The sequence below is a fragment of the Procambarus clarkii genome, chromosome 23 (genome assembly GCF_040958095.1).
Source record: "Procambarus clarkii isolate CNS0578487 chromosome 23, FALCON_Pclarkii_2.0, whole genome shotgun sequence".
Taxonomy (NCBI): Eukaryota; Metazoa; Arthropoda; class Malacostraca; order Decapoda; family Cambaridae; genus Procambarus; species Procambarus clarkii.
The window spans coordinates 35,747,235-35,772,267 of record NC_091172.1 but is presented as its reverse complement, the minus strand read 5'-3'; the positions used below and the strand labels follow the sequence as shown (position 1 = coordinate 35,772,267).

Genomic DNA, 25,033 nt, shown 5'->3' with positions numbered 1-25,033 from the left:
TTCTCTTTGTTCTCTAACTTTCTTGAACAGGTCATTTGCAAAGATACTTCTCCCAGTTGGGGACAAGACTGATGAGAGTATGGTGCGAGATAAAGAGTCCAGGATGGACAACCCATATTAGGCTTAGGGGGTCTTTGCTATGAAGAGCTCAACATTATTATTCCAAATTTAAACACAATGCAACAATTCTGAAGAGCTAACATTTTGTGGACTTAATTTAACACAAAAACTCCACACAGGTCTAAGAACCATATTACTCAATAACAAGAAAACTTGTGTCATACTAACCTCTAGAATCGATAGCAAAAGCATATGATCTAGCTGGAGAATTGAAGTGTGTGATATCTTCAAGAAGATTCGCAAGAGGAACGTCAATGCCAATCACTCCAAAAATGTTCCCATCACTGGTTTGAACACTTCTTGTAAGGGAAACTACAGTTTCTGAGGACATATGAAGGCTTATGTTGGAGTTATTCACACTCACATAAAAAACCAGCGTTGAATATAATGAAACGCCATTTTCTGGATGAGACCCGGAGGCTCCCCGGAGTTTACTTGGATGATATGCTAATGTCAGACTTTGGCATCAGTCATGTGTATGAAGTTTTATGGGATTACCGGGGATCACGAGCCAGAACCTGGCCCCTTCAGAAGAGGCAAGGGAAGCAATGGCCTATAGAAACTCCCATGTGGTTAGAAGCATTCTGTGTCTGCCATTGACCGGGGCAGGTACCCAGAAAGGTAAGCATCCCAAAACAAACCCCTATTCTGGTGAAAATATTGAAAATATTGCTACCAAAAGCCGAACAAGTGGATAGAACTCCCCTAAACGAAACGAGCAAATGATTGTGACGTCACATGTCACTGCGCCGCTGTCTGCGCAGCTCTCCCCTCCCTGGGAGGGGAAAGGGGAAACCCCAGACCCCACACGCCAGCTATCCACCCTTTAGTTCTTAGGCTAGATGTCAAAACACGCAAAAAACCGTCAACTGGAGGGAGTGAGGGATGCCAGGGAGGCTCTGAGTCTCACTCAGAAAATGACGTTTCATTACATTCAACACTGGTTTTCTGGGGGGGAGCCCCTTCCGCTCCCCGGAGCTAACTACCCACAGAGGAAAACTTAGGGACTTACCCGGGAGGCAGTCGCTGCTAACTCCTCAACTCGAAGTCGAGATAACTGGCTGCAGCCAGTGACCCAAAGACCCAGGGACGTTCACAAGGTAACGAGCAGCCCAGCCCTTTTCGACCTCCAAAAGCCTCGTGCCCAAATGTCAGTCCACGACATGTTGCCAAAGATGGCAGCAAGAGCAGCGAACTTACGAATGTCATGGGTATGGGGAAAGCCCGCAGGCTGGCAAGCCTTAATAACTCTGTGGACGACCTGGGAGACCCGCACCTGCAAACAGGGAAGAAGGGAAACCGGATCAACCCAAAGTGCATCCCCGGACACAGAAGCCATGGCATGTAAATAACGGCGAAGAGCCGCAACTGGACACAAAACATGATGCACCCCTGGCCTAACGAACCAAGCATCCACAACCCAGGGACCCCTCTGGAAAGCTGCAGTCTCATTCTTTGCCAGAAAAAAAGGAGACGGCTGCAGACGGACAAAACCATCACGAAGACTGAAAGAGTAGAAACCCCTGCACCGGAGGAGAGCAAGAAGCTCCCCAACCCGACCCCCAGAGGCCAGGGTCAATAGAAAAGGAGCCCTGGAGAACAATCCTGAACTGAAGGGGCCACAACAAACCGAGGCGAAGAAAGAAAAGAGAGCACTCTGTCCAATGACCAGGACGGCTCAGGCAGTGCAAGAGCATGCCGGAGGTGAAACAATGCACTAGACAGCTTGAGAAACAGGACAGAAATAACATCAAAACTGAAAGCAAGCTGAAGCAGCTCTGCCAGCGCCGCACGATACAAGGCGACAGTATGGGGCATGATGACATCCCTAAACTTTCACAAGAGAAGGACAGGACCACGCCAACAAACGCAGCTACCAAAGAAGGGACAGAAGAAAAGGAAGGATCGGCCAAAACCCCACACTGCTGCCAACAAGAAGCACACAGGTGGGACACCATCAACTAAGCCACCCGACCACCAACAAAAGGGAAGAGACTCGAGGCAGAACCAAACCGGCCCCACCATGGGCCAATTGAGCCTAATAAGAGGCGGAGCCGCGAGAAGATTTTGGGTGCAACCACAGAGCCAGCAGAGGCTGGCTCAGCCTCAAACCCAAGCTGGCAAAGGAGGAGATTGAACGTCCGCCATACAGAAAAACATCCCAACGCCGGCGAGCCCACCAGGAGATCGGAGATGACAGTCCCAACGTGCGATTCTAGAGAAAAGAAATCGAGAGACCGCAAAAATGCCACCAGCCGGGTAAGCCAGGAAACCAGGAACCCAAACCCGGCAATAGGAGAGCCAAGAGGTACAAACAAAATGCACAACCATGTTTAGGATAAAATGAGAAAAACACAAGAAAAGCCAGAAGAAAAAGCCCCAGCACCAACGGCCAGGGACAAGGCCAAAGGAAAAGCCAGAATGCATAAACTTACCTGCAGAACGAAGGCACGAACGTGTCACGACACAATGTAGCCCAGAAGATTCCGGAAGCACCGCCAGTGGAAGAAGGCAGAGCCGCACTTGCAGGAGAAGAGTGGGGGAGAGGCGAAGGAGGAGCCCCACACCCATACGCAGGAAAAACCCAGCGACCTCCCCATAGCGGCAATCCAGAATACCCTCAGGAGCTACGGGATACGGATTGGAGAATTAAGAAGAGCGAGAAGTGAAGTACCCGAGAGAAAAATGGATGCAAAACCCCAGCTCACGTGCACACCGCCCATATCAAAACAAACAACCACGGCGCATGCGTAGCAGGGATACTAGACCTGGGTCGCCAGAAGTCGCGAGCTGAAGAAAGAAACTACAAATTTGACTTGAAAAAAAAAAAAGAGACAAAATAGTGTTGTTATGACCGAATCCCATAGGAGAGTACACAGGGCAGCCGCCTACTGAAGTCGAAAAGAGCAGGAAGGAGTGAAAAGAAACTTAGCACAGCTTCCCATTTGGGCTACAAAGAGCCCAACCAGGCTACAAGGAGCCCAATCTGGCAACCCTGCGAAGCACAGGACAGTGCATAGAGAAAGACACACGAAAGAACGAAACAGGACTGAAAACTGAGAATTATGGAGAAGGACCAACAAGCCCAGAAAGGACCGGAAGACGACAGACGTTCCAAGAATACGGGAAGAATTAAAACCTTCCCAATCCTTCTAGAACAAAGAAGCAAGCATAAAGCACGAAGGCACAGAAAACAAAGTTGCATCCGCGATTAAAAGTCACGCAGATTCCCGAGAAGAGGGGAACACGACTGTGAAGGCTCATCCTAAGAAGAAGGGTGGAGAAACGGACCCACCGACAGGACGGACCCGACAAATCCACGGGACAAGGAACCGATCCCGGGGAGGGGCCAACTCCCAAAATCATGTACGAAGAATTAACCCCACTCCTCGTAACCACAAGCCCCACCCAGAGGGTAGAAAAACCCAGGTGGAGACCAAATGTCAGTCCTTCACAGCCCCAGGAACCCACAAGGCAGGTCACTGGGCCGAGCCGTTCCCACAAAGCCCCAGTCTCACAAGAAAAGCCCAGGAAACCGGACAAGTACTAAGGAATGGAGCCCACTGGCAGACTCATACAACACGGCTGGAGGAACAGGCTCGAATGCTTCCCTTGCTACTCCGGAAGGGGGGAAATCCCCGAGACCGCCAGAGTCTCAAGACCATAATGGGAAAGACAAGGGGGGTGCAAAAGGAACAAGACCAAAGCGTCCAACACCCCCCCGAGCCCTGACACACCAAATAAAATGACCGAGCGACCGAGCGCGTTGAACCACCGAAACTCAACTTGCAACGCCTGCGCTGCCTGCACCTGCATAGTCAGCATAAGACTGGATAATCAAGCCACAAACAAGCAACAAAACTCGCAGGGCTCTGGGCCGAAGGTGCCACTGACCCCACAGGCAGCAAACGGAGGCAAAACAGTGAGAGTCACCCTGAGACAAGGGGACAGAGCAACCCTCAAACTCGCACAAAACGAGGGGGGAACTCCAGAGCCACATCCATCGGACCCCCGCGCCCACTCGTGGTTTCCCAGGGTCCTCAGTGTTTACTATAATAGGACTCATGCCCAGGTAATCCCAGGCAGGGTACTGCTAACCGGCACCCAAGTCTACTGAACAACCTTCTAAGAACTGAACCCCCGGGACGTGTACACTCACGGGAACCTAGCAGGGGGAACCACCGGAAGAAGGTAGAGCACTCAGTACACAGGGGGCAAGAAACAAGGCAGACCCCCCTACCAGGGAGACAAACAAAAAGAAAAAGGAAAAAGAAAACCCCACAGGAGGACAAAGTACCCAGATGGAACAGACTCGGCTGCTAATAATCGGTGAAAACAAGTTGCGCAGTACCCTGCGCCCCTACCAGTGCAAACTACCCCCCTACCCCAGGGCGAACATGAGAGACAGAACACCCTAGCACACAAAGGGCGGCCGAAACCCAAGCAGTAAACAGCCTAGCAGGAGCAGAACCCAAGGAACAAGGAACTTATGGAAGGTGGCCCCAAGCTCCAAGGGCAGTACTTACAGGGCACCTAGGGAAGGAAACCCTAGGTGCATGCAGCCCGAGTACAGGAGAATCACTCCCGGCTCACACACCACCTAGAAGACAGTCACCACACTTTAGGTACAGTGCTGAAACAACCACTTGAACCAGAGCACATGACCTCAGTCTCAAGCCTCAGCCTAAGAACTAAAGGGTGGATAGCCGGCGTGTGGGGTCTTGGGCTCCCCCTTCCCCCCTTCCAGGGAGGGGAAGCTGCGCAGACAGCAGTGCGATGACGTGTGATGTCATGATCGTTTGCTCATTTCGTTTAGGGGAGTTCTATCCACTTGTTTGGCTTTTGGTAGCAATATTTTCACCAGAATAGGTGTTTGTTTTGGGATGCTTACCTTTCTGGGTACCTGACCCGGTCGATGGCAGACATAGAATGCTCCCAACCACACGGGGGTTTCTATAGGCCATTGCTCCCCTTGCCTCTTCTGAGGGGGCCAGGTTCTGGCTCGTGGTCCCCTGTAAGCCCATAGAACTCCATACACATGACTGATGCCAAAGTCTGACATTAGCATATCAGCCTAGTAAGCTCCAGGGGGCCGAAAGGGCTCCCCCCAGAAAATACATTATTAATCAGTATAAACTCTATCAAAAATATTACTTTCTTTTATATTTAACCAATAAACACCAGCTAAATAAATATTGCAAGTTAAATCTAACTAAAAACTAATGATAATATTGCACAAAGAAATCCCATTAATGTGATGTATCACTGAGAAAATCAGTTGGAGCCATGAGAAGGACTGGAACCTGCACCCTGGGTATGAGTAACAAGAATAGTAACAGTAGTAATAATAATAATAATAATAATAATAATAATAATAATAATAATAATAATAATAATAATAAATAATAAAAATGATAAGAAAATCCACAGGTGCTGTGATGAGGGTTTAAACCTATGCGGTGGGTGTTCCCATGCACACACACACTCTCTCTAGTGACTAGATCACAACATGGTGCGTGGGAACACCCACTGCATAAGTTCGAACCCTCATTATGGCTCCTATGGATTTTCTTATTGAAACAGTCACGTTAGTGTGATTACTCTCTCTAATAATAATAATAATAATAATAATAATAATAATAATAATAATAATAATAATAATAATAATAACACATTACCTTTGCCATCATCATCCCAGTAAGGCTCAGAGATGACAAGATGCAGAGGGCCGTGATCATAGGCTCTCGGCTCTTGCACTACATTGTAGAAGTTGTTGATGAGAGGAGCCACACTCAGTGTGGAATCCAGCAACACTATTGTTCCTTGATTTGGTGCTTTTGAGAATGGAATATTGTACTTGTCAAAGTCTTGGTAAGCCAATGCTTCTAAAAACTGCTTGGCCAAAGAAGGCTCACCTAATAAAAATGGAATAAGGTTATTCTCCATTCTTATCTTTTGCATACATCTTTTATCAATAGCTTGCACCAAAAATACTTGTTCATTATTTTTCTAAGAACAGCCCAAAATTTGACTTCACTGTAAAATTATTTTAGTTTTTTATAATAATTTGCTATTCAGAAATATAAGCAACTCATGCTTTAGAAGCATTCACCTGAAGGTTTAATAAACCACCTTTATCATAATGACTTAATTGGAATAGAGTTTCAAGACAGCCTAAAATAAGTACCTGAAACAGTTCATCCAATGGACTAAAACTTATCTTGCATATACAGCATATGAAAACATGGGGCACACTAGTTGTGAAACAGATAAAAGACAAAATGAATGAAGAAACAGGGGTAGAGAGAGAGAGAGTGGCTGACTGGTAGAGAGGTATTGGTTAACATAAGAGAAACAGAAGATTGGCAAGTACCCTTAAACTAAGGAATTACATTAAACACTTACCACTGACAAGGCCAAGTCCAAAGGTGCTGATGACAACTCTAGTATTAACTGACTCTATTCTCTCAGCAACTTTCTTCATAACTGTGCGTGCTTGCCGTACTGTTTCCAGTACCCCGCGACTCATGTACACGAGTAGAACTGATGCATTTTGTGAAGTCAAGCTAAGCGGTGAGCTTGCAATGGCATCAAGAGCCGTTATCAGACCAAGACTATGATTAGTTTGTTCTGAAAAAAGAGAAAGTTTTATTACTCCTAATTTGATGACAAAAAGAGGAAACATCAAGAATTTTATAATGTAGGAATACTGTAGACACTCGATTATCCGGGATTCGAATATCCGGAAAATGCCCTTAAACGGCCAAAATTGTGACCGGATAAGTTATCTCAATATCCGGTCAAAATGTTCATGGGAGCCGGAATATCAGGTGTTTGGCCGGATCAGTGGCCTAACACTTGTTGTACACCACCACCAGGAAGGGAGGGAGTCACCCCTCACTGCTGTTCACTTCCTCTGTCCTGCCCACATTCACTTTCCCTCACTCCCTCCCTCCCCCAAGAGATCCTTCTGTAGTTGGCGGTAGATTGCCAGCCTGAAGAATTTCCATCTAATACAATAAAGCATTCATGAAACGAGTATTTTTATAACTTTTTATTATCCTAATAATATTGCTAAACAAAATCTGTAACCAAAAATATATATGATCATGTACTGTACATCCAGAATTTAAGAAACAATTCAGTGACGAGTGTAGGGTTATCCGAGTGAGCCCGTCCCTTCCCCCACCACCAGCCCCACATCCCATACACACACTGCATTAAAGTCACAGTTCAACTGTCTATAATTCCCTCCCTAAGGGAAGGAAGGAGGGAGTCGGTCAGGAAGAGAAGGAGGGAGGGAGTCGGTCAGGAAGGGAAGGGAAGGAGGGAGGGAGTCGGTCAGGAAGAGAAGGGAAGGAGGGAGGGAGTCGATCAGAAAGGGAAGGGAAGGAGGCAGGGAGTCGGTCAGGAAGAGAAGAGAAGAGAAGGAGGGAGGGAGTCAATCAGAAAGGGAAGGGAAGGAGAGAGGGAGGGAGTCAGTCAGGAAGGGAAGGGAACGAGGGAAGAAGTCGAAGGAGGGAAGGAGTCGATCAGGAAGGGAACAGAAGGAGGGAGGGAGAAGTGTTGAGTGTGTGGAGTAACAGATGTGATTTGTTAAGCCTACCAAGGAAGGTGGCATTGGAGGTGTTGCAAGAATTATATTGTTTTCTCATTGCTGTGGAGAGCTAGTTATGAATATTAAATAACACACTATAATAATTGAACAGTACAGTACAGTATTTGGTTGGCTATTTATTCATTTAAATATTTACAAGAAAATAAAATGGGATTTAAAAGAACTTGAGGCGCATTTGTTAAAAGTCATCGTACAGCGAGTCAACACCCACCCACCTGTTCACCCACCTGTTCACCCACCTGCCTGCATGCCCACCTGCCAACCCACCCACCTGTTTCCCCACCTGCCTGCCTGCCTGCCTGCCTGCCAACCCACCTGCCTGCCTGCCTGCCTGCCTGCCAACCCACCTTCCTGCTAGCCTACCCACCTGCCTGATAGCCCACCCAGTCACCTGTTCACCCATCTGCCTGCTTGCCCACCCACCCACCTGCCTACTTGCCCACCCACCCACCTGCCTGCCCACCCACTTTCCCTGCCCACCTACCAACTAGGCAGCTAACCACGCACCCAGCCCCACACACTAATTAGTGTTTGTCAATTCAAATCACGAGTGTGGTATAAAAATTGTTGGAAATGGTCCCTTTTGGACTCACGAGGTGAAAAAGTACTCTTATCCAGAACTTGTTATTATCTGGCTGGGGGGTCCTTCCCATATACCTGGTTGATGGGGATCTGGGAGTTCTTCTACTCCCCAAGCCTGGCCTGAGGCCAGGCTTGACTTGTGAGAGTTTGGTCCACCAGGCTGTTGCTTGGAGCGGCCCGCAGGCCCACATACCCACCACAGCCCGGTTGGTCCGGCACTCCTTGGAGGAATAAATCTAGTTTCCTCTTGAAGATGTCCACGGTTGTTCTGGCAATATTTCTTATGCTCGCTGGGAGGGTGTTGAACAACCGCGGACCTCTGATCTTTATACAGTGTTCTCTGATTGTGCCTATGGCACCTCTGCTCTTCACTGGTTCTATTCTGCATTTTCTTCCATATCGTTCACTCCAGTACGTTGTTATAGTATATGTTATATAGTCACTCAAGTATATGTTATATAGTCCGGATAATCAAGTGGAGACAGTACAGTTGATACCTGCTTGATACCTGCTTGATGGAGTTCTGGGAGTTCTTCTACTCCCCAAGCCTGGCCTGAAGCCAGGCTTGACTTGTGAGAGTTTTGTCCACCAGGCTGTTGCTTGGAGCGGCCCGCAGGCCCACATACCCACCACAGCCCGGCTGATCCGGAACTTCTCTTAGAAAACAGTCCAGTTTTCTCTTGAAGATGTCCATGGTTGTTCCGGCAATATTTCTTACAGTCGCTGGGAGGACGTTGAACAACCGCGGACCTTTGATGTTTATACAGTGCTCTCTGATTGTGCCTATGGCACCTCTGCTCTTCACTAGTTCAATCTTGCATTTTCTTCCATATCGTTCACTCCAGTACGTTGTTATTTTACTGTGAAGATTTAGGACCTGGCCCTCCAGTATTTTCCATGTGTATATTATTTGGTATCTCTCTTGTCTCCTTTATAGTGAGTACATTTGGAGAGCTTTGAGACGATCCCAATAATTTAGGCATTTTATCTCGTCTATGCGTGCCGTATATGTTCTCTGCATTCCCTCTATTTCAGCACTCTCTCCTGCTCTGAAGGGGAAAGTGAGTACTGAGCAGTACTCGAGACGGGACAACACAAGTGACTTGAAGAATACAACCATTGTAATGGGATCCCTGGATTTGAAAGTTCTCGTAATCCATCTGATCATTTTTCTGGCTGACGCGATATTTGCTTGGTTATGCTCCCTAAACGTTAGATCGTCGGACATCATTATCCCAAATCCTTGACATGCTGTTTCTCTACAATGGGAAGATACGATTGTGTTTTGTACCCTGTATTATGTTTCAGATCCTCATTTCAGAATTTAGATTCATTTCAGATCCTCAGTTGAATATAACGGAAAAGTATAGAATTTAACGAAAAAGTGTAGAATGTTACGTAAACACAGTACACCTTACAGAATCCTGCCATCACTTCCATCCTAAAGTAAGCTCTGCTGTGTTCTCTGGATAAGGATCATGATCGAATAGGAAACATCCTCAGTACTGTACTGGCACAGCAGGGAAAGTTGTACTTACAAAGTCATTAAATATGTTTGAGAGTCATTGGAGATTAGCTGAATCGAACCCAAAATGACCAACCGAGATGCATTCCATAAAATTTGAAAGCTGTGTACATGTTTTTTCCTTGAGATCAACCATGACTACTAAATGAGGACTCATTCTAACAGCCAACTAACTTCCTAGCAACCTACTTTTCTTGGATGCCATCAGATGTGAACTTTATCAAAACAAAATCCCAGACCGCCAGCGCCGCACTTTTTTCCCAAATACTGTTTACTCAACCTTCCGAGTCCGGAAACATGAAGGCGACAGGGGTAACCAAATAGCATCACACAGAATAGGTCTTTTCATATTTACTTAAGCCTTATCCAATGTTTTTAAGATACTGCACATTTAACTGTCTTCTAAGGTGAGAATCAAAAACCAACAAAAAACAAGCATTGAATGTAATGAAACGCCATTTTCTGGGCGAGTCCCGGAGGCGCCCCGGAGCTTATAGGCTAATATGCTTATGTCAGACTTTGGCCTCAGTTATGTGTATGGAGTTCTATGGGCCTACCGGCGACCACGGCCAGAACCTGCCCCCCTCAGAGAGGCAAGGGGAGCAATGGCCTATAGAAATTCTCCGTGTGATTGGAAGCATTCTATGTCTGCCATCAACCGGGTTAGGCCCCCAGAAAGGTAGGCATAACATAACAAACCCCTATTCTGGTGAAAATTGCAACCAAAAGCCAAACGAGTGGATAGAACTCCCCAAACAAAAACAAGCAAACTAGTATGACGTCACCTGTCGTCGCGCTGCTTCCTGCACACTTCCCGGGGAGGGGGAAGGGGTAGCCCCAAACCCACTGCGCCGGTGATACATACCCCAGTTCTGAGGCTGGATGTCAAAATACGCAAACAAAAAAACGCCAAACAGTGGGAGGGAGGGATGCTGGGGAACCTCCGAGACTCAACTAGAAAATGGCGTTTCATTACATTCAACGCTGGTTTTCTGGCGGAAGCCCCTACGGCTCCCCGGAGCTAACTACCCACAGATGAAAGAATAGGAACTTACCCGGGAGGCGGTTGCTGCTCACTCCTCAACCCGAAGTCGAGACTACTGGCTGCATCTGCCGACCCAAAGCGACACAGGCCTAACTGGGCCCAGGAACGCTTACAAGGTAATGAGCAGCCAGGACTGTGTTCGACTGCCAAAATACCCATGCTCGAATGTCAGCCCAGGACATATTGCCAAAGAAGTTCGCGGCAAGTTCGCGGCAAAAGCCGCGAACTTGCGGACATCATGGGAACGGGAATAGACTGCAGGCTGGCTAGCCTTAATAACACTGTGAACAACCTGGGAGACCCGCACCCTTGAACAGGGAAGAAGGGAAACCAGATCAATCCAAAGCGCATCCACGGACACAGAAGCCGTGGCGAGCAAATAACGGCGGAGAGCCATAACCGGACACAAAACATGATGCATCCCCGGCCTAACCAACCAAGCATCAACAACCCAGGGACCCCTCCGGAAAGCAACAGTCTCATTCTTCGTCAGAAAAGAAGGAGAAGGCTACAGACGAAAAAACCGATCTCCCTGACCGAAGGAGCAGAAACCTCTGTGCCGGAGGAGAGCATGAAGCTCACCAATCCGACTCCCAGAGGCCACTGCCAACAGGAAAAGAGCCTTCGAAAAACAATCCGAAACCGAAGGGACCACAACAAAATGAGAAGAAAGAAAAGAGAGCACTCTGTCCAAAGACCAGGACGGCTCAGGCGGTGCATGAGCAGGCCGGAGGTGAAACAACGCCCGAGACAGCTTGCGAAATGGTGCAGACGTGACATCAATACCGAAAGCAAGCTGAAGTGGCTCCACCAGCACTGCACAACACGAGGCGACAGTGTTAGACATAAGGAGACGGTCCTGGAACAACCAAGAGAAAAAGGGCAACACCACCCTAACAGAAAGCAAAGTACAACGACGAAGACGTAAGAAGAAGGACCGCCAAGAAACTTCATACTGCCACCGAGATGAAGCCCGCAGGTGGGATACTAATGAAGAAGCCACCTGATCACCATAGAGATATTGATAAGCTCGAGTCAAAAATACCATACACGAAGACTCAAGAAGATCGAACCATCCATGTGATGTACCAGTCAGATCTGCTGGAATAGGCGGAGCCACGGAAAAACCACCGGGTTCAGACACTGAGCAAGCAGTGCTTGAAACCACAGCTGAGCCGGCCACCAAGGGGCCAAGAGGACAACTCTCCCTTGGTAAGTCCCCAAGCAAGTCAGGACCTGGAGCAACAGCTGAATCAGGGGAAAGAGGTACATGAACCCCCATCTCGACCAGTCCTGCCAAATGACGTCGACCCCGACGGCCTTGCAGTCGGAAAAGGGCGCCACAGCAACGAGTGCCCTACAATCTATGCTGCACCCGCTGATGCTGAATTCCCATCAACAAGTCGTGCAGCCTCCACCGGTAATGAATGCTCTGCAAGCTATGCTGCACCCGCCGATACTGAATTCCCATGGACAAGTTGTGCAGCCTCTGCCGGCAACGAATGCTCTTCAAGCTATGCTGCACCCACCGATGCTGAATTCCCATCGATAAGTTGTGCAGCCTCCGCCGGCAACGAAAAACTCGTTTTACTGTGTTCAGGGTAAAACAAAGCACATCTCTAAAATTTTATTGAGAAAATATTAACAATCACTGATTGATACATGAAATATTTTGCAATACAAAGGAATGAACCAATTTTTTCCCACCCATCTGGACTTGATCAGACTGTGTTCACACATCATCCATGCAGCAGCCACCAGCTGGCTTAAACTTCGGCATGGCACTAAATTGGAATGCAATTACACAATGAACTTTATTTAATTTTAGTTTTACAGTATAAAATATATCCTACCTGAATGTTACTTGAAAAATTACCCGACCCGACTTAACTTCGGAAATAACGGAACTCTGGAAATAACAACCAGGGTACAGCCCCATATAGGCCGTTAAATTGAGTGGATACTGTCCTCCCCAGTCCCAGGATTCCCAAAGTCTGTACCCGGGGCAGAGCAGTCCTTCGTACCCTCTACCCCTGAAGAAAAGGCAGAGTCCAGGGGAAAATGTAGAAAAGAAGCCAGCCTGCTGGAGGGACCCAGAAGCCTCGAGCAGAGGAACTGGCTCGAATGCTTCTGTCCCCAGCCCAAACGGGGCAGCCCCCGAAGCTCCGAAACTCTCAGACGTTTGGGAGCCGGAAGCAGGGAGGGGGGGGGGGTGAACAACCGAGGAAGGACCAGGTTGAGTGGACTGAACCAAAGTCAAAGACTAATGCCTCCAATTCCGGGTCCCGATAACCAAAACGGGGCATCAGGGTGGCCAACCAACCTAGAGCGTTGCAGCAACCAAAACCGAGCATACAACGCAGATGCCACTAGTACCGAATATCAATGTTATCAGAATGGGTAAACTAAAGAACATGCTGAGAACATGACTCGCAAGACTCCAGGTTAAAGGTGCCATTGACCCAACAGGCAGCACGATGAAGGCAAGAGCAATGACTGTCACCCTAAGACAAGGGCACACAGCAATCTTCAAACTTGTACGAGACGAGCTGGAACTCGGAAGAGTTCCATAGGTCCACTGAGCTCCGACAGGGTTTTCCAGGGCCTGTAGACTGACTGCTATGGGAAGCTCAGGCAAGGTATTGCTAACCGATTAGACATAACGCTAACAAAGCTTGCGATTTCTAACAGAGATCACAACACTGAAACCCCTATGACATGTACAATCACAGGGGCCTAGCAGAGGGCCACAAAATATTATAAGTGGTCCTACAGCCACACCAGGTAGACCCCCCCGCCAAGCAAACAAAACAAAATGTAAAAGAAAAAACCCACAAAAGTGCAACGTCCCCAGAGGAAACAGGAACCAACCGCTGCAAAGGTAAGCTGGCTGTGCAACACCTTGAAGCCCGAACCCTAGCAACAATACCACTCCCTACCCAAGGCCGAACAAAGGCCACGAAACCCCAGTTGATCTCAAGGGCGAGGTAAAGGCCGAGCAGCAAGAACCGCCTATGGAAATAGCATCCCAAACACACCAGGGAAGATAACCCTGACACGCAGCGATAGTACTCACAGGGCACTTAGGGAAGGCTGCCATAAGTGTATGCAGCTCCGGTACACTTCAGGTACACCTGGCCACCACACCACGAAACAGCAGAGGCCACCACGAAGGTAAAAACACTGCCAGGAAATCGAGGTCAGAGTTGACGAACGCCCCGGATTGCACTATCCAACAAACTGAGGTTGGGTAGCCAGCGTTGTGGGTCCAGGGCTTTCCCCTGCAGGGGGGCATCATGTGGCATTTGCTTATTTGTTGGTTTCCTTGGGAATTGAGGGAGTTCTGCTTCTCTGTTCGGTTTTTGGTTGCAATTTTCTTACTATGTGGGGTCTGTATTGTTATGCCTACCTTTCTGGGTGCTTAACCCTAGTTGATGGAAGATAAGGAAAACCCGCCCAACCACAAGGGGGTTTTCCAGGGGCCACTGCTCACTGTGCCTCTATGAGGGGGCCAGGTTTTGACTCGTGGTCCCCGGTAGGCTGAACTCCTCTGACCAATGCCCTGGTTTAATGAATTGCATATTAGCCAGATAGCTCCAGGGAGCCTCCGAGGCTCCCTAACGAAAAGGGAACTTAACTAATAAGAGGTCCATGCACAAAATATGTGACATGTATTGGGTGACTAGGACTGGTAAGGTATACATATGAGCAGTTGAGAAGCCCTACTTATGTCACTTGATTCCAAGTGAGGACTGAGTAGGGCTGAAAGCAATACTTGACATGATTACGATTTCCTCTAGTGCCTCCCAAATTCCTGAAAAAACCTTCCTGACTGTCCATGAACTCTCAGGCTGACATAACAAATTCTTACTTTAATGAGCAACTGAATACAGTAACTCAGAAGAATGTATAGAACTCTTCTGAAAGGAATTAGAAAGTGAGAAGAAATATTATTCAATGAAAAACAAAAACACAGTATACTTACCATTCTGGATCTCCATGTAGTTCACAAAATCCCTGATGGTTTCTTTTACATCATGTGTGGCAGACACAAGGGAAGACTGCAGGCAAGGTGCAGAAGGCTGAAAAACACTTTTTGCAATTCCAAATACTGCAATCTTGTCTCTTTGTTGTAGAGTGGAGATTATTTGGTGACCTGTCACAAGAACGACACGGTATGAACTTTGGTGACTATTGTAAACACTGAAAGGAATAGTTTTTCAAACTGTAGCACAAAAAAACAGCGTTCAATGTAATGAAACGCCATTTTCTGGGAAAGACATTGAGGCTCCCCGAAGCTGATATGTATATTATTAGACTTTGGTATCAGTGTAAATGGAGTACTAGGCCTACCGAGAACCATGAGCCAAAACCTGGCCCCTCTCAGTGCCTCTCAGTGAGGCACGAGGAGCAATGACCTATAAAAGTGCACGTGTGATTCCGAGTATTCTATGTCTGCCGTCGACCGGGCCAGGCACCCAGAAAGGTAAGCGCATCAAAACAAACCCCTATTCTGGTTAAAACTACTACTGAAAACTAACTAGTGGACAAAACTCTCCAATTGAAAACGAGCAAAGGACCATGACGTCACACTTGCCATGCCACTTGTCTGAGCAGCTCGCCCCACCCTGGGAACGGGAAGGGGAGCCCCAGACCCCTAATGCCGACTATCCATACCCCAGTTCGAGACGATGTCAAAACATGCAAAAAACCAGCGTTGAATATAATGAAACGCCATTTTCTGGGTGAGCCCCGGAGGCTCCCTGGAGCTTATCGGGCTAATGTATGTTATATTAGACCGGGACATTAGCTAAGGAGTTCAGACCTACCAGGGACCAGCGTCAGAACCTGGCCCCTTCAGAGAGGTTTCAGGGAGCAATGGAACTGGAAATCCCTATTGTGGTTGGGGTTTTCCTTATCTGCCATCAACCAGGGTCAGGCACCCAGAAAGGTAGGCATGACAAAACAAACCACACATGGTAAAAAACTAAAACAAAAAAACGAACAGAGAGGTAGAAACTCCCTACAATCCCAAGGAAACAAGCAAACAAGAAAACATCACACTTTACTGCCACGCAGATCATCCGCGCAGCCCTCCCCGCCCCGAGAGAGGGAGGGGGGAGCCCCGGACCTACTGTGCCGGCTGTCAAGCTTCAGTTCGGAAGCTAAGCTTCAACCAACGCGAAAAAAACGCTGACTGGTGAGAGGGAGAGTTGCCAGGGAGCCTCCAGGGCTTACCCAGAAAATGGTATTTCATTACATTCAACGCTGGTTTTCTGTGGGGAGACCCTACGGCTCCCTGGAGCTTCATACCCAAAGAGAAGGAAAAGAATGGACTAACCCGGGAGGCAGCCGCCACAAACTCCCCAACGCGAAGCCGAGACAACAGGATGCAACCTGCGACCCAAGGCAACAAGAACGCACCGGAGCAGACACGCATAAAGAATGGGCAACCAAGAACCTGTGCGACCCTCAATTCCCTGCGCCCAATATGAGCCCTAGACGTCACCAACACAGCAGCAAAAGCTGCAAACATCTGAACAGCACAGGCGCAAGGACAGACCGCAGGCTGGAAGACTGAAAAACTCTGCGGACTCTCCCCCTGGGAGACCCGAGCCCTGAAACAAGGAACTGTAGTCCTGAAAACACACAGGACAAGACAACCCGATGCGAAACGAGAAGACAACCTATGAAGAGCAAGAAAAAGGTGCATAGAAACACCAGTAATGTCATACTGTCGCCGAGACGAAGCTCGCAGGTGGGACATCATCAACGAAGCCACCTGATAACGACAGAGATGGTGATACCCGCGTCAAAATACCAGATGCAAAGAGCTGAGGAGAAGGCCGAACCAGTCACGTACAGGACTGTTCTGACCTGCCGAAAGAGACGGAGCCGCGAGAAAACGCCCCGGGTTCAGACACCTATCAAGCAGCTCGTCTCATTTATATCATTGGTAAGTAAAATTAAATTATTTTTTATTTTTCCCATGATCAGCGAACACAAATGAACACTTATACAAAACGAAATAATTTTTTTGAATTTTTTCTTGCACCTGGGCATGTTGTAGGTTTAAATTGCAAGAGCAGCCCAGGAGTTAGGAGGGAACTTGTTAAACCTCTACAAAGGATATCCAATCAGCTGGGCTGTGGTACATATTTTGTACTCCATGATGCAAGCACCAACAGTTTCACTAATCTGAATGTCAAATAGAAGACTTGATCAGAGATAGAGCCATAGATGCAGAGACTCCCAAAGCTACTAAACTGAAGTCTTATGAAATTAAAAGTTTTCCTAATGCCAGCACAGTTGCTAAAAATTGTAATGTTCCAGACATTAACAATTTTGATGGTCAATGGTGCCACTTTGACCATCAAAAACATGAAGCAATAGTTCAAAATTCATTATTACTGTTTAAATATATTATATCAGAAGTAACTTTTACGAGCAAAGTGTTGTACAGTATTAATAAATCTTAATGTCAGATATGAAAGAACAAGTTATTTTTCATCGGCAAACTTGATGTCACAGTGCTAGCAAGATCATAAAAGTCCAATCTTGTAATTTTTGTAGCATTTTAGGATATAAGAAATCTTACTAAACAAAGGACATTACATAGCATATACTGTATGAAGATTTTATCCATCAGAGTAATAAACCATTCCAGCTATAAAACTAAGGTGAGACAAAAGCATTAACAAAATTGTGCATTAATACCACTTGGGACCAGATCTTGCCTTACATACACAAAGAACAGCGAAAAGGTTAATGTAGCATGCAGTAAGAGTATGTAAAACTTACCAATAGCTTTTGCTGTCAAGAGAAGTCTTGGGGTAAGAGATTCTCCCAAGTCATAGAGAAGCACAATGTTCCAACCGCTGGGTCTCACAGTTGCTTCATAAATATGACGATGGCGGGACGACTGGCCACAGTCTGCACCAATGCTTGTTCCTGAAGGGACACAACATTTTATTAAAACATTATATACTGGCTATGATTGTATGTAGTGGTGATATGTAGTGCTGCTGGTACACAGCAGTGATATATGGTAACAATACAATGTAGAGGTTGTATATGGTGGTGATATGTTGTGTAAGGTGGAGCTGTTGGTGTTGCAGTACAAAATGTGATTTTTTTTTTAATATGTGATGATGTGATGTGGGTGATGGTATGCAGTTTTTTTTTTTTTTTTTTTTTTGGTTGTTTTGCAGGGATATTCCTGCTCAGGCCCTCAGACTTTGGCTGGCAATACCTGCTTGATACCTGGTTGATAGGGTTCTGGGAGTTCTTCTACTCCCCAAGCCCGGCCCGAGGCCAGGCTTGACTTGTGAGAGTTTGGTCCACCAGGATGTTGCTTGGAGCGGCCCGCAGGCCCACATACCCATCACAGCCCGGTTGGTCCGGCACTCCTTGAAGAAAACAATCTAGTTTTCTCTTGAAGATGTCCATGGTTATTTCTAATGCTCGCTGATAGCACGTTGAACAACCGCAGACCTCTGATGTTTATACAGTGTTCTCTGATTGTGCCTATTGCACCTCTGCTCTTCACTGGGTCTATTTTGCATTTTCTTCCATGTCGTTCACTCCAGTACGTTGTTATTTTACTGTGCAGATTTGGGACCTGTCCCTCCAGTATTTTTCATGTGTATATTATTTGGTATCTCTCTCGTCTCCTTTCTAGTGAGTACATTTGGAGAGCTTTGAGACGATCCCAATAATTTAGGTGCTTTATCTCGTCTATGCGTGCCGTATATGTTCTCTGTATTCCCTCTATTTCAGCAATCTCTCCTGCTCTGAAGGGGAAAGTGAGTACTGAGCAGTACTCAAGACGGGACAACACAAGTGATTTGAAGAGTACAACCATTGTGATGGGATCTCAAGACATGAAGGCTCTCGTAATTCATCCTATCATTTTTCTGGCTGATGCAATACTTGCTTGGTTATGCTCCCTTAACGTTAAGTCGTCGGACATCATTATTCCCAAATCCTTGACATGCTGTTTTCCTACTATAGGCAGATTCGATTGTGTTTTGTACCCTGTATTATGTTTCAGATCCTCATTTTTGCCGTATCTGAGTACCTGGAATTTATCACCGTTAAACATCATGTTATTTTCTGCTGCCCAATCGAAAACTTTGTTAATGTCTGTTTGTAGTTATTCAATGTCTTCAGCAGAGGTAATTTTCATGCTGATTTTTGTATCATCTGCAAAGGATAACACGAAGCTGTGACTTGTATTTTTGTCTATATATGATATGAGAATAAGGAACAGCATGGTGCAAGGACTGTACCTTGAGGTACAGAGCTTTTAACTGCGCTCGGACTCAATTTTACTTGATTGACTGTTACTCTTTGTGTTCTGTTTGACAGGAAATTGAGTATCCAGCGTCCTACTTTACCAGTTATACCCACTGACCTCATTTTGTGTGCAATCACTCCATGGTCACATTTGTCTAATGCCTTTGCAAAGTCTGTGTTTGCGATGGAGGTATGTGATGGTGGTGGTATATGATAGTGATAGAAAATGGCCGTGGTGAGTGTGAATGACAAGATTGGCTACCCAGATCACCAGGCAGCCGCGGTTGCCATCTAATGGTGATCAAGTGCTATGAACCAGTGATTCAGCCTAGTAAATGATTGTTTACATAGGTTAGCACTGCAAATGTGTGCTATGCAATTGCAGGTTTTGGTGCATGCTACCATGCTGGTCTTTCCTTCGGGTACTTTGATGCTTCTAGACCCATATACCCTATTGAGTGGAGGGAGGGGGGGGGGGCAAAAATTCTGGTAATGTTCTCTGGCAGACGCTTATGAATCAATAGAAGCTGAAGGGGGTCAGTGTCCACTACTGTCTCCCATGGTCAATGTTCTCTACTGTCTCCTATGGTCAATGTTCTCTACTGAGAAGGGGAAGATCCAGACCCCGTGCAGCGATTCAACTACCAATTCTTAGGCTGGATGTCAAAATACATGAAAAACACTGCAGACCAGAGGGAGGGAGGGATACCGGGGAGCCTCCGGGACTCACCCAGAAAATGGTTCTTCATTACATTCAACGCTGGTTTTCTGGGAGAAGCCCCATCGGCTCCCCGGCACTAACTACCCAAAGACAAAGAAAATCAGGGACTTACCCGGGAGGCAGTCAGTCCTCACTCTTCAACACAAAGTTGAGACAACTGGCTGCAACCACCGACCTAAGGCAACACAGGCCCAACTAAACCCAGGAACATTCACGAGGTAGCGTGCAACCAGAACCCTGTTCGACTGCCAAAAACCCCATGCCTGAATGTCAACCCAAGATATGTTGCCAAAGACGGCAGCCAATCTTGAGTTATCTTGAGATGATTTTGGGGCTTAGTGTCCCCGTGGCCCAGTCCTCGGCCAGGCCTCCTTTTTGTTACAAACCCCCCAGGAGCAGCCCATAGCAGCTGTCTAACTCCCAGGTACCTATTTACTGCTAGGTGAACAGGCCCATCAGAGTGCAAGAAACTCTGCCCATTTTTGTTTCCACCTCCACCGGGGATCGAACCCTGAACCTCAGGACTGCGAATCCGAAGCGCTGTCCACTCAGCTGTCAGTCATCCTAAAAGGCAGCAAAGTTACGAACATCGTGGGCACAAGAATAGACTGCAGGCTGGCTAGAATTAATAACCCTGCGGATGACCTGAGAGACTCGAGCCAGGGAAGGAGGGAAACCAGGTCAACCCAAAGCGCATCCCTGGCCACCAAAGCCGTGGCGTGCAAATAACGGTGGAGAGCCGCAACAGAACACAATGATGTACCTCCGACCTGATCAATCAAGCATCAACAACCCAAGGACTCCTCCATAAACCAGCTGTCTCATTCTTCGCCAGGAAAGAAGGGGGGATGGCTGCAACTGAACAAACCTACCACCAGGACCGAAGGAGCAGGAACCTCTGCGCCGGAGGAGAGCATGAAGCTCCCAGACCCAACCCCCAGAGACCAATGCCAAACAGGAAAAGAGCCTTAGAAAAACAATCCTGAACCGAACAAACAAACTGAGGAGAAGAGAGAAAAGAGAGCACCTAGTCCAAAAACCAGGACAGCTCAGGAGGTGCATGAGCAGGCTGGAGGTGTAACAATGCACGAGAGAGCTTGCGAAATGGAGAAGAAGTAACATCAACACAGAACGTAAGCTGCAGCGGCTCTGCCAGCACCGCACGATACAAGGCGACAGTATTCGGCATCTGATGAGGGTCCTGGAACAACCACGAAAGTAAAGACAAAACAACCCTATCAGAGACCAAAGAACACCTACGCAGTGATAGGAAAAACCGGAGGGACTGCCAGGAAACTTCATACTGCCGCCGAGACAAAACACGCAGGTGGGAGACCAACAAAGAAGTCACCTGCACCCCATAAAAGTGATGATAAACTCGAATCAGAAACTCTAGACTCGAACACTCGAGGAGAAAAACGAACCAGCCTCGTACCAGGCTGGATCGATTTGTTGAAAGAGGGGAGCCGCGGGAAGACCCTTCGGTTCGGACATTGAGCAAGCAGTGCCTGAAACCAAGGCTGGGCCGGCCACCAGGGAGCCAGAAGGACGGCTCTTCCCTAGTAAGTCTCCAAGCAAGCCAGGACCCAGAGTAACAGCTGACCTGGGGGAAAGAGGTACAGGGAGCCCCACCTCACTCAGTCCTGCCAAAAAGCATCAACCCCAAAGGCCTCGCAGTCAAGGAAAGGTGCCACTCATACTGGGAGACGTCTCGACCTCGCCAACACGAAGAGATCCACTTCCGGGGGCTCAAAAGTCCGGCAGACCCAACTGAACGAGTTGGCGTCGGCCGTCCATTCCGTGGACAGGCGAATGAACCGGGACAGGCGGCCCCTTCCCCCCTTCAATACATTGGATACCCCATGAATGTGAACTGCCAGGAGAGCCAAACCCCGAGAACTCAGCAGATGAGTCGCTCAAAGCGACTCACATTTGGCCCCAAAGAGCCAAAGACCGCAGGGAACCACCTCGGTTCAGGCAATGATCCATCGGGAAACAGTCCGAAAGGAAGCCTGATCATCGATACGTGAGCAACCCGAATCCTCTAGAGTGACATCCACACCACCACGAACTCCCGTACCATGTTGTGAGCCCAACGGAACGACGGACCCCACCGAACCCAGGCGAGCCTGGTTAGCACTGGGCACAAAGCCCTGGCCTAGACACAACGTGTCCGTGAACACATCGATCGAGGGCTCAGGTTGGCGCCAAGGCACTAAACCCCAAAAAACCCTTAGAGGAAGCTGGCAACGCAGCAACCGACACAAAGCTCCCAGGGGCCAAACCCAGTGGTCGCAGGAGAGGCGGAAGGGACGTCCCCGAAGGAACCAGAACAGACGATCAAGTCACACCAGACCCGGCAGGTAGACCATCATGGCAAAGTTCAGGCTCCCGTACAAACCCTCGAGCAACCGCCACGTGACTCGGGAGCCCTTCAGAAACAGACGAAGGCAGGAACGCAGACGAAGCAGAGCTGCCGGAGGCAGAGACAAGGAAGCAGTCCAAGCATCCTACACAAGACCCAGCCAAGACCAAACTCAAGATGAAACCAGATGGGACTTCCGCCAGTTCATTAAGAACCCGGACCCAGCAAGCTGGGAAAGAATCAAATCCCTGGCGAGCAGACACGAGGACCGACCAGGAGCCCAAACCAGCCAGTCGTCAAAGTAGGCCAGGACCTGAACACCCAACAGACGCAAGCAGGTCACCACGACCCACGTAAGGCATGTGAAAATGCAAGGCACCAGATTCCAGGAGAATGGAAGGCAACGTAAACGGTAACGTTGACACCCCACAACAAAACTGAGCCAATCCCTGAACCTCGGATGAACCGGGAAGTGCCAATACACGTACTTGAGGTCCAGGGACCTCATCCAAGTGCTCGGCTCCAACAGAAGATGGACCTGAGAGAGTAGTCATTCGAAAGGAGGGGCAATAAACCCACAGGTTCAGACGGGACAGAATGAACCTCCTTGTTCATTTTCCAGTTCAGAATGAACCAGAGGTCCGCGCAGTCCCGTTTCATGGACCGGAAACAGGCGAGAAACCCACCTGAGGGACGAGGTCGTTTTTTTGACCAGTCAAACCCCAAGAACTCAGCAGACGAGTCACCCAAAGCAACCAGCCCCAAAGAGCCAAGGACTGCATTGATCCCCCGCGGTTCAGGCAATGAACCACAGGGGAACAGGCCGAATGGAGCCTGATCGTCGATCCGCAAGTCACCTGAACCCTCCGGAGAGACATTCATACAGCCACGAACTCTCGCACCGTGCTGTGAGCCCGACGGAAGGATGAACCCCACTGCCTCTAGCCAGCCACCAGGCCCCAGCCAAGATACGACATGTCCGTGATGCTTGTTTGCTTGTTTTCTGATTGGGAAGTTCGCTTGCATGTTTGATTTTCGGTTTGCAATTTGTAACCAGCTGTAGTTCATTTTGGGATTCCTATCATTCTGAGCACCTGACCTGGTAGTTGGCAGACATAGGCTGCTTCCAACTACATGGGGGTGTCTATAGGCCATTGCTCCTCGTGCCTCTCTGAGGGGGGCCCAGGTTCTGACTCATGGTTCCCAGTAGGCTAAGAATTCCACCGATTGACTGTTGCCATGGTCTACTATACTGTGTACACATCCGCCCGGTATAGCTCCAGGGAGCCGGAGAGGCTCTCCACAGAAACCTAATAGCCAGGGGCCCAAGTGGATTCCAAAGAGAGAGTGAGCACAGCCTGACGGTACATGAGGCGAGAAGCAAAGAACAGAGACACCGCCTCCTTCAGGGTGGGGTACAAATACAGTAGCTTCAACAGTGCTGCAGACTCCTTAGCCACCAAGGACAGCACATCAGACGAATGCCCAGCACTCAGCCTCTCCACATCCTCCTCAAGCCAGATTAAAGACAGCTCAAGAAGGGAAAAGAAGCACAAGACCGAAGTCAAATGACCCACCGGCGCGCAAATCCCCAGCAGCCAAGGAGGACGTTGAAAGGGTTGGAACCTGAACGTGCAGCTGCACAAGGCCAACTTCCCGAGAAAGCACAGAGGGCGAACAAGCACGCATTAAGGTGCTCAAACTCGCCCCCTAGGTAAACCTGCAGAACGGTAAAATTTCTTGCCACTCAAGTGTACGGGTCCAACAGAACCCATGCCATGCCCCCAATGAAAAGAATGGGCAGTCTGCCAGCTAGGAAGACTCCGGAACCTCCAAATGCACCCAATTTTCAACTTCTTCCACCCAAGTTCGGAAGAAGAACCGAACTCAAATAAAGACGGATCCATCACGGAGGCGGAATCCATGTCTCGCAGGAGATACACAGTAGGAACCTCCCGAACCACCTAAGGAAAGATTCAAGAGGCAGTAAACCTCCTGAAGGATGAGGCCGAAGAACCCAAGGGAGCCCCGAAGGCGCCCTTGGGTTCCGAACCTGGGGAGGAGCCGACCCCAAATCATACTCATTCAGGGAAGAGGGTGTTAAGAAAATCCCTCCCCCTACAACAAGCCCAGCAAAGAGGGCAACACCCAAGTGGGATCAAAGACTCCGAAACTTTCAGATGTCTGGGAGCCTAAAGCAGTGGAAGAAGGTGCAGGATGAACAACAGGGGAAGGACCAGGGAGTGCGGACTGAACCAAAGTTGAAGCGGCTAGAATCCCCAGGTCCAGGTCCCATATAACCAAAGTGGGGCATGCGGGTAGGAGGACCAACCTAGCGCGTGCAGCAACTTAAACCTAGCATGCAATGCGAATGCTTCCTGTACCCTAACAGTAATGTCATCAGAATAGTACTGAAAAATAAGCAGAGCGCACGACTCGCAAGACTCCGGATCAAAGGTGTCGTTGACCCAACAGGCAGCATGACGGAGGCAAAAGAGGCGACTTGTCACCCTGAGACAAGGGCACACAGCAACCTGCGAACCCGCACGAGGCAGGCTGGAATACGGAACACACATCCATATGTTCACCGAGCCCCAACAGGATTTTCTAGGGCCTGTAGGCTGACTGTTATGGGAAGCCCAGCCAAGGTGTTGCTAACTGGTTTAAGACTCAGAGCTAACAAAGGGTAGAGCAAAACACAGAAACTCCTGCGACATGTACAATTACGGAAGCCTAGCAGAGAGCCACCAAAATATTAT

General features: G+C 48.2%; 1 protein-coding gene across 3 annotated transcripts in view; it reads right to left on the bottom strand.

Moving 5' to 3' along the window:
- LOC123763916 (VWFA and cache domain-containing protein 1) overlaps nt 1-25,033 on the bottom strand; it is a 135,750-nt gene that overhangs the window by 70,601 nt on the left and 40,116 nt on the right. For all 3 annotated transcript variants that reach the window (XM_069330179.1, XM_069330180.1, XM_069330181.1), the window contains exons 8-12: nt 17,692-17,841; nt 14,876-15,046; nt 6,526-6,750; nt 5,799-6,035; nt 289-441 (exon numbers count right to left, since the gene is read on the bottom strand). In XM_069330179.1, the coding sequence (XP_069186280.1) occupies nt 289-441; nt 5,799-6,035; nt 6,526-6,750; nt 14,876-15,046; nt 17,692-17,841 (936 nt within the window). The remainder of the gene's footprint in view (nt 1-288; nt 442-5,798; nt 6,036-6,525; nt 6,751-14,875; nt 15,047-17,691; nt 17,842-25,033) is intronic.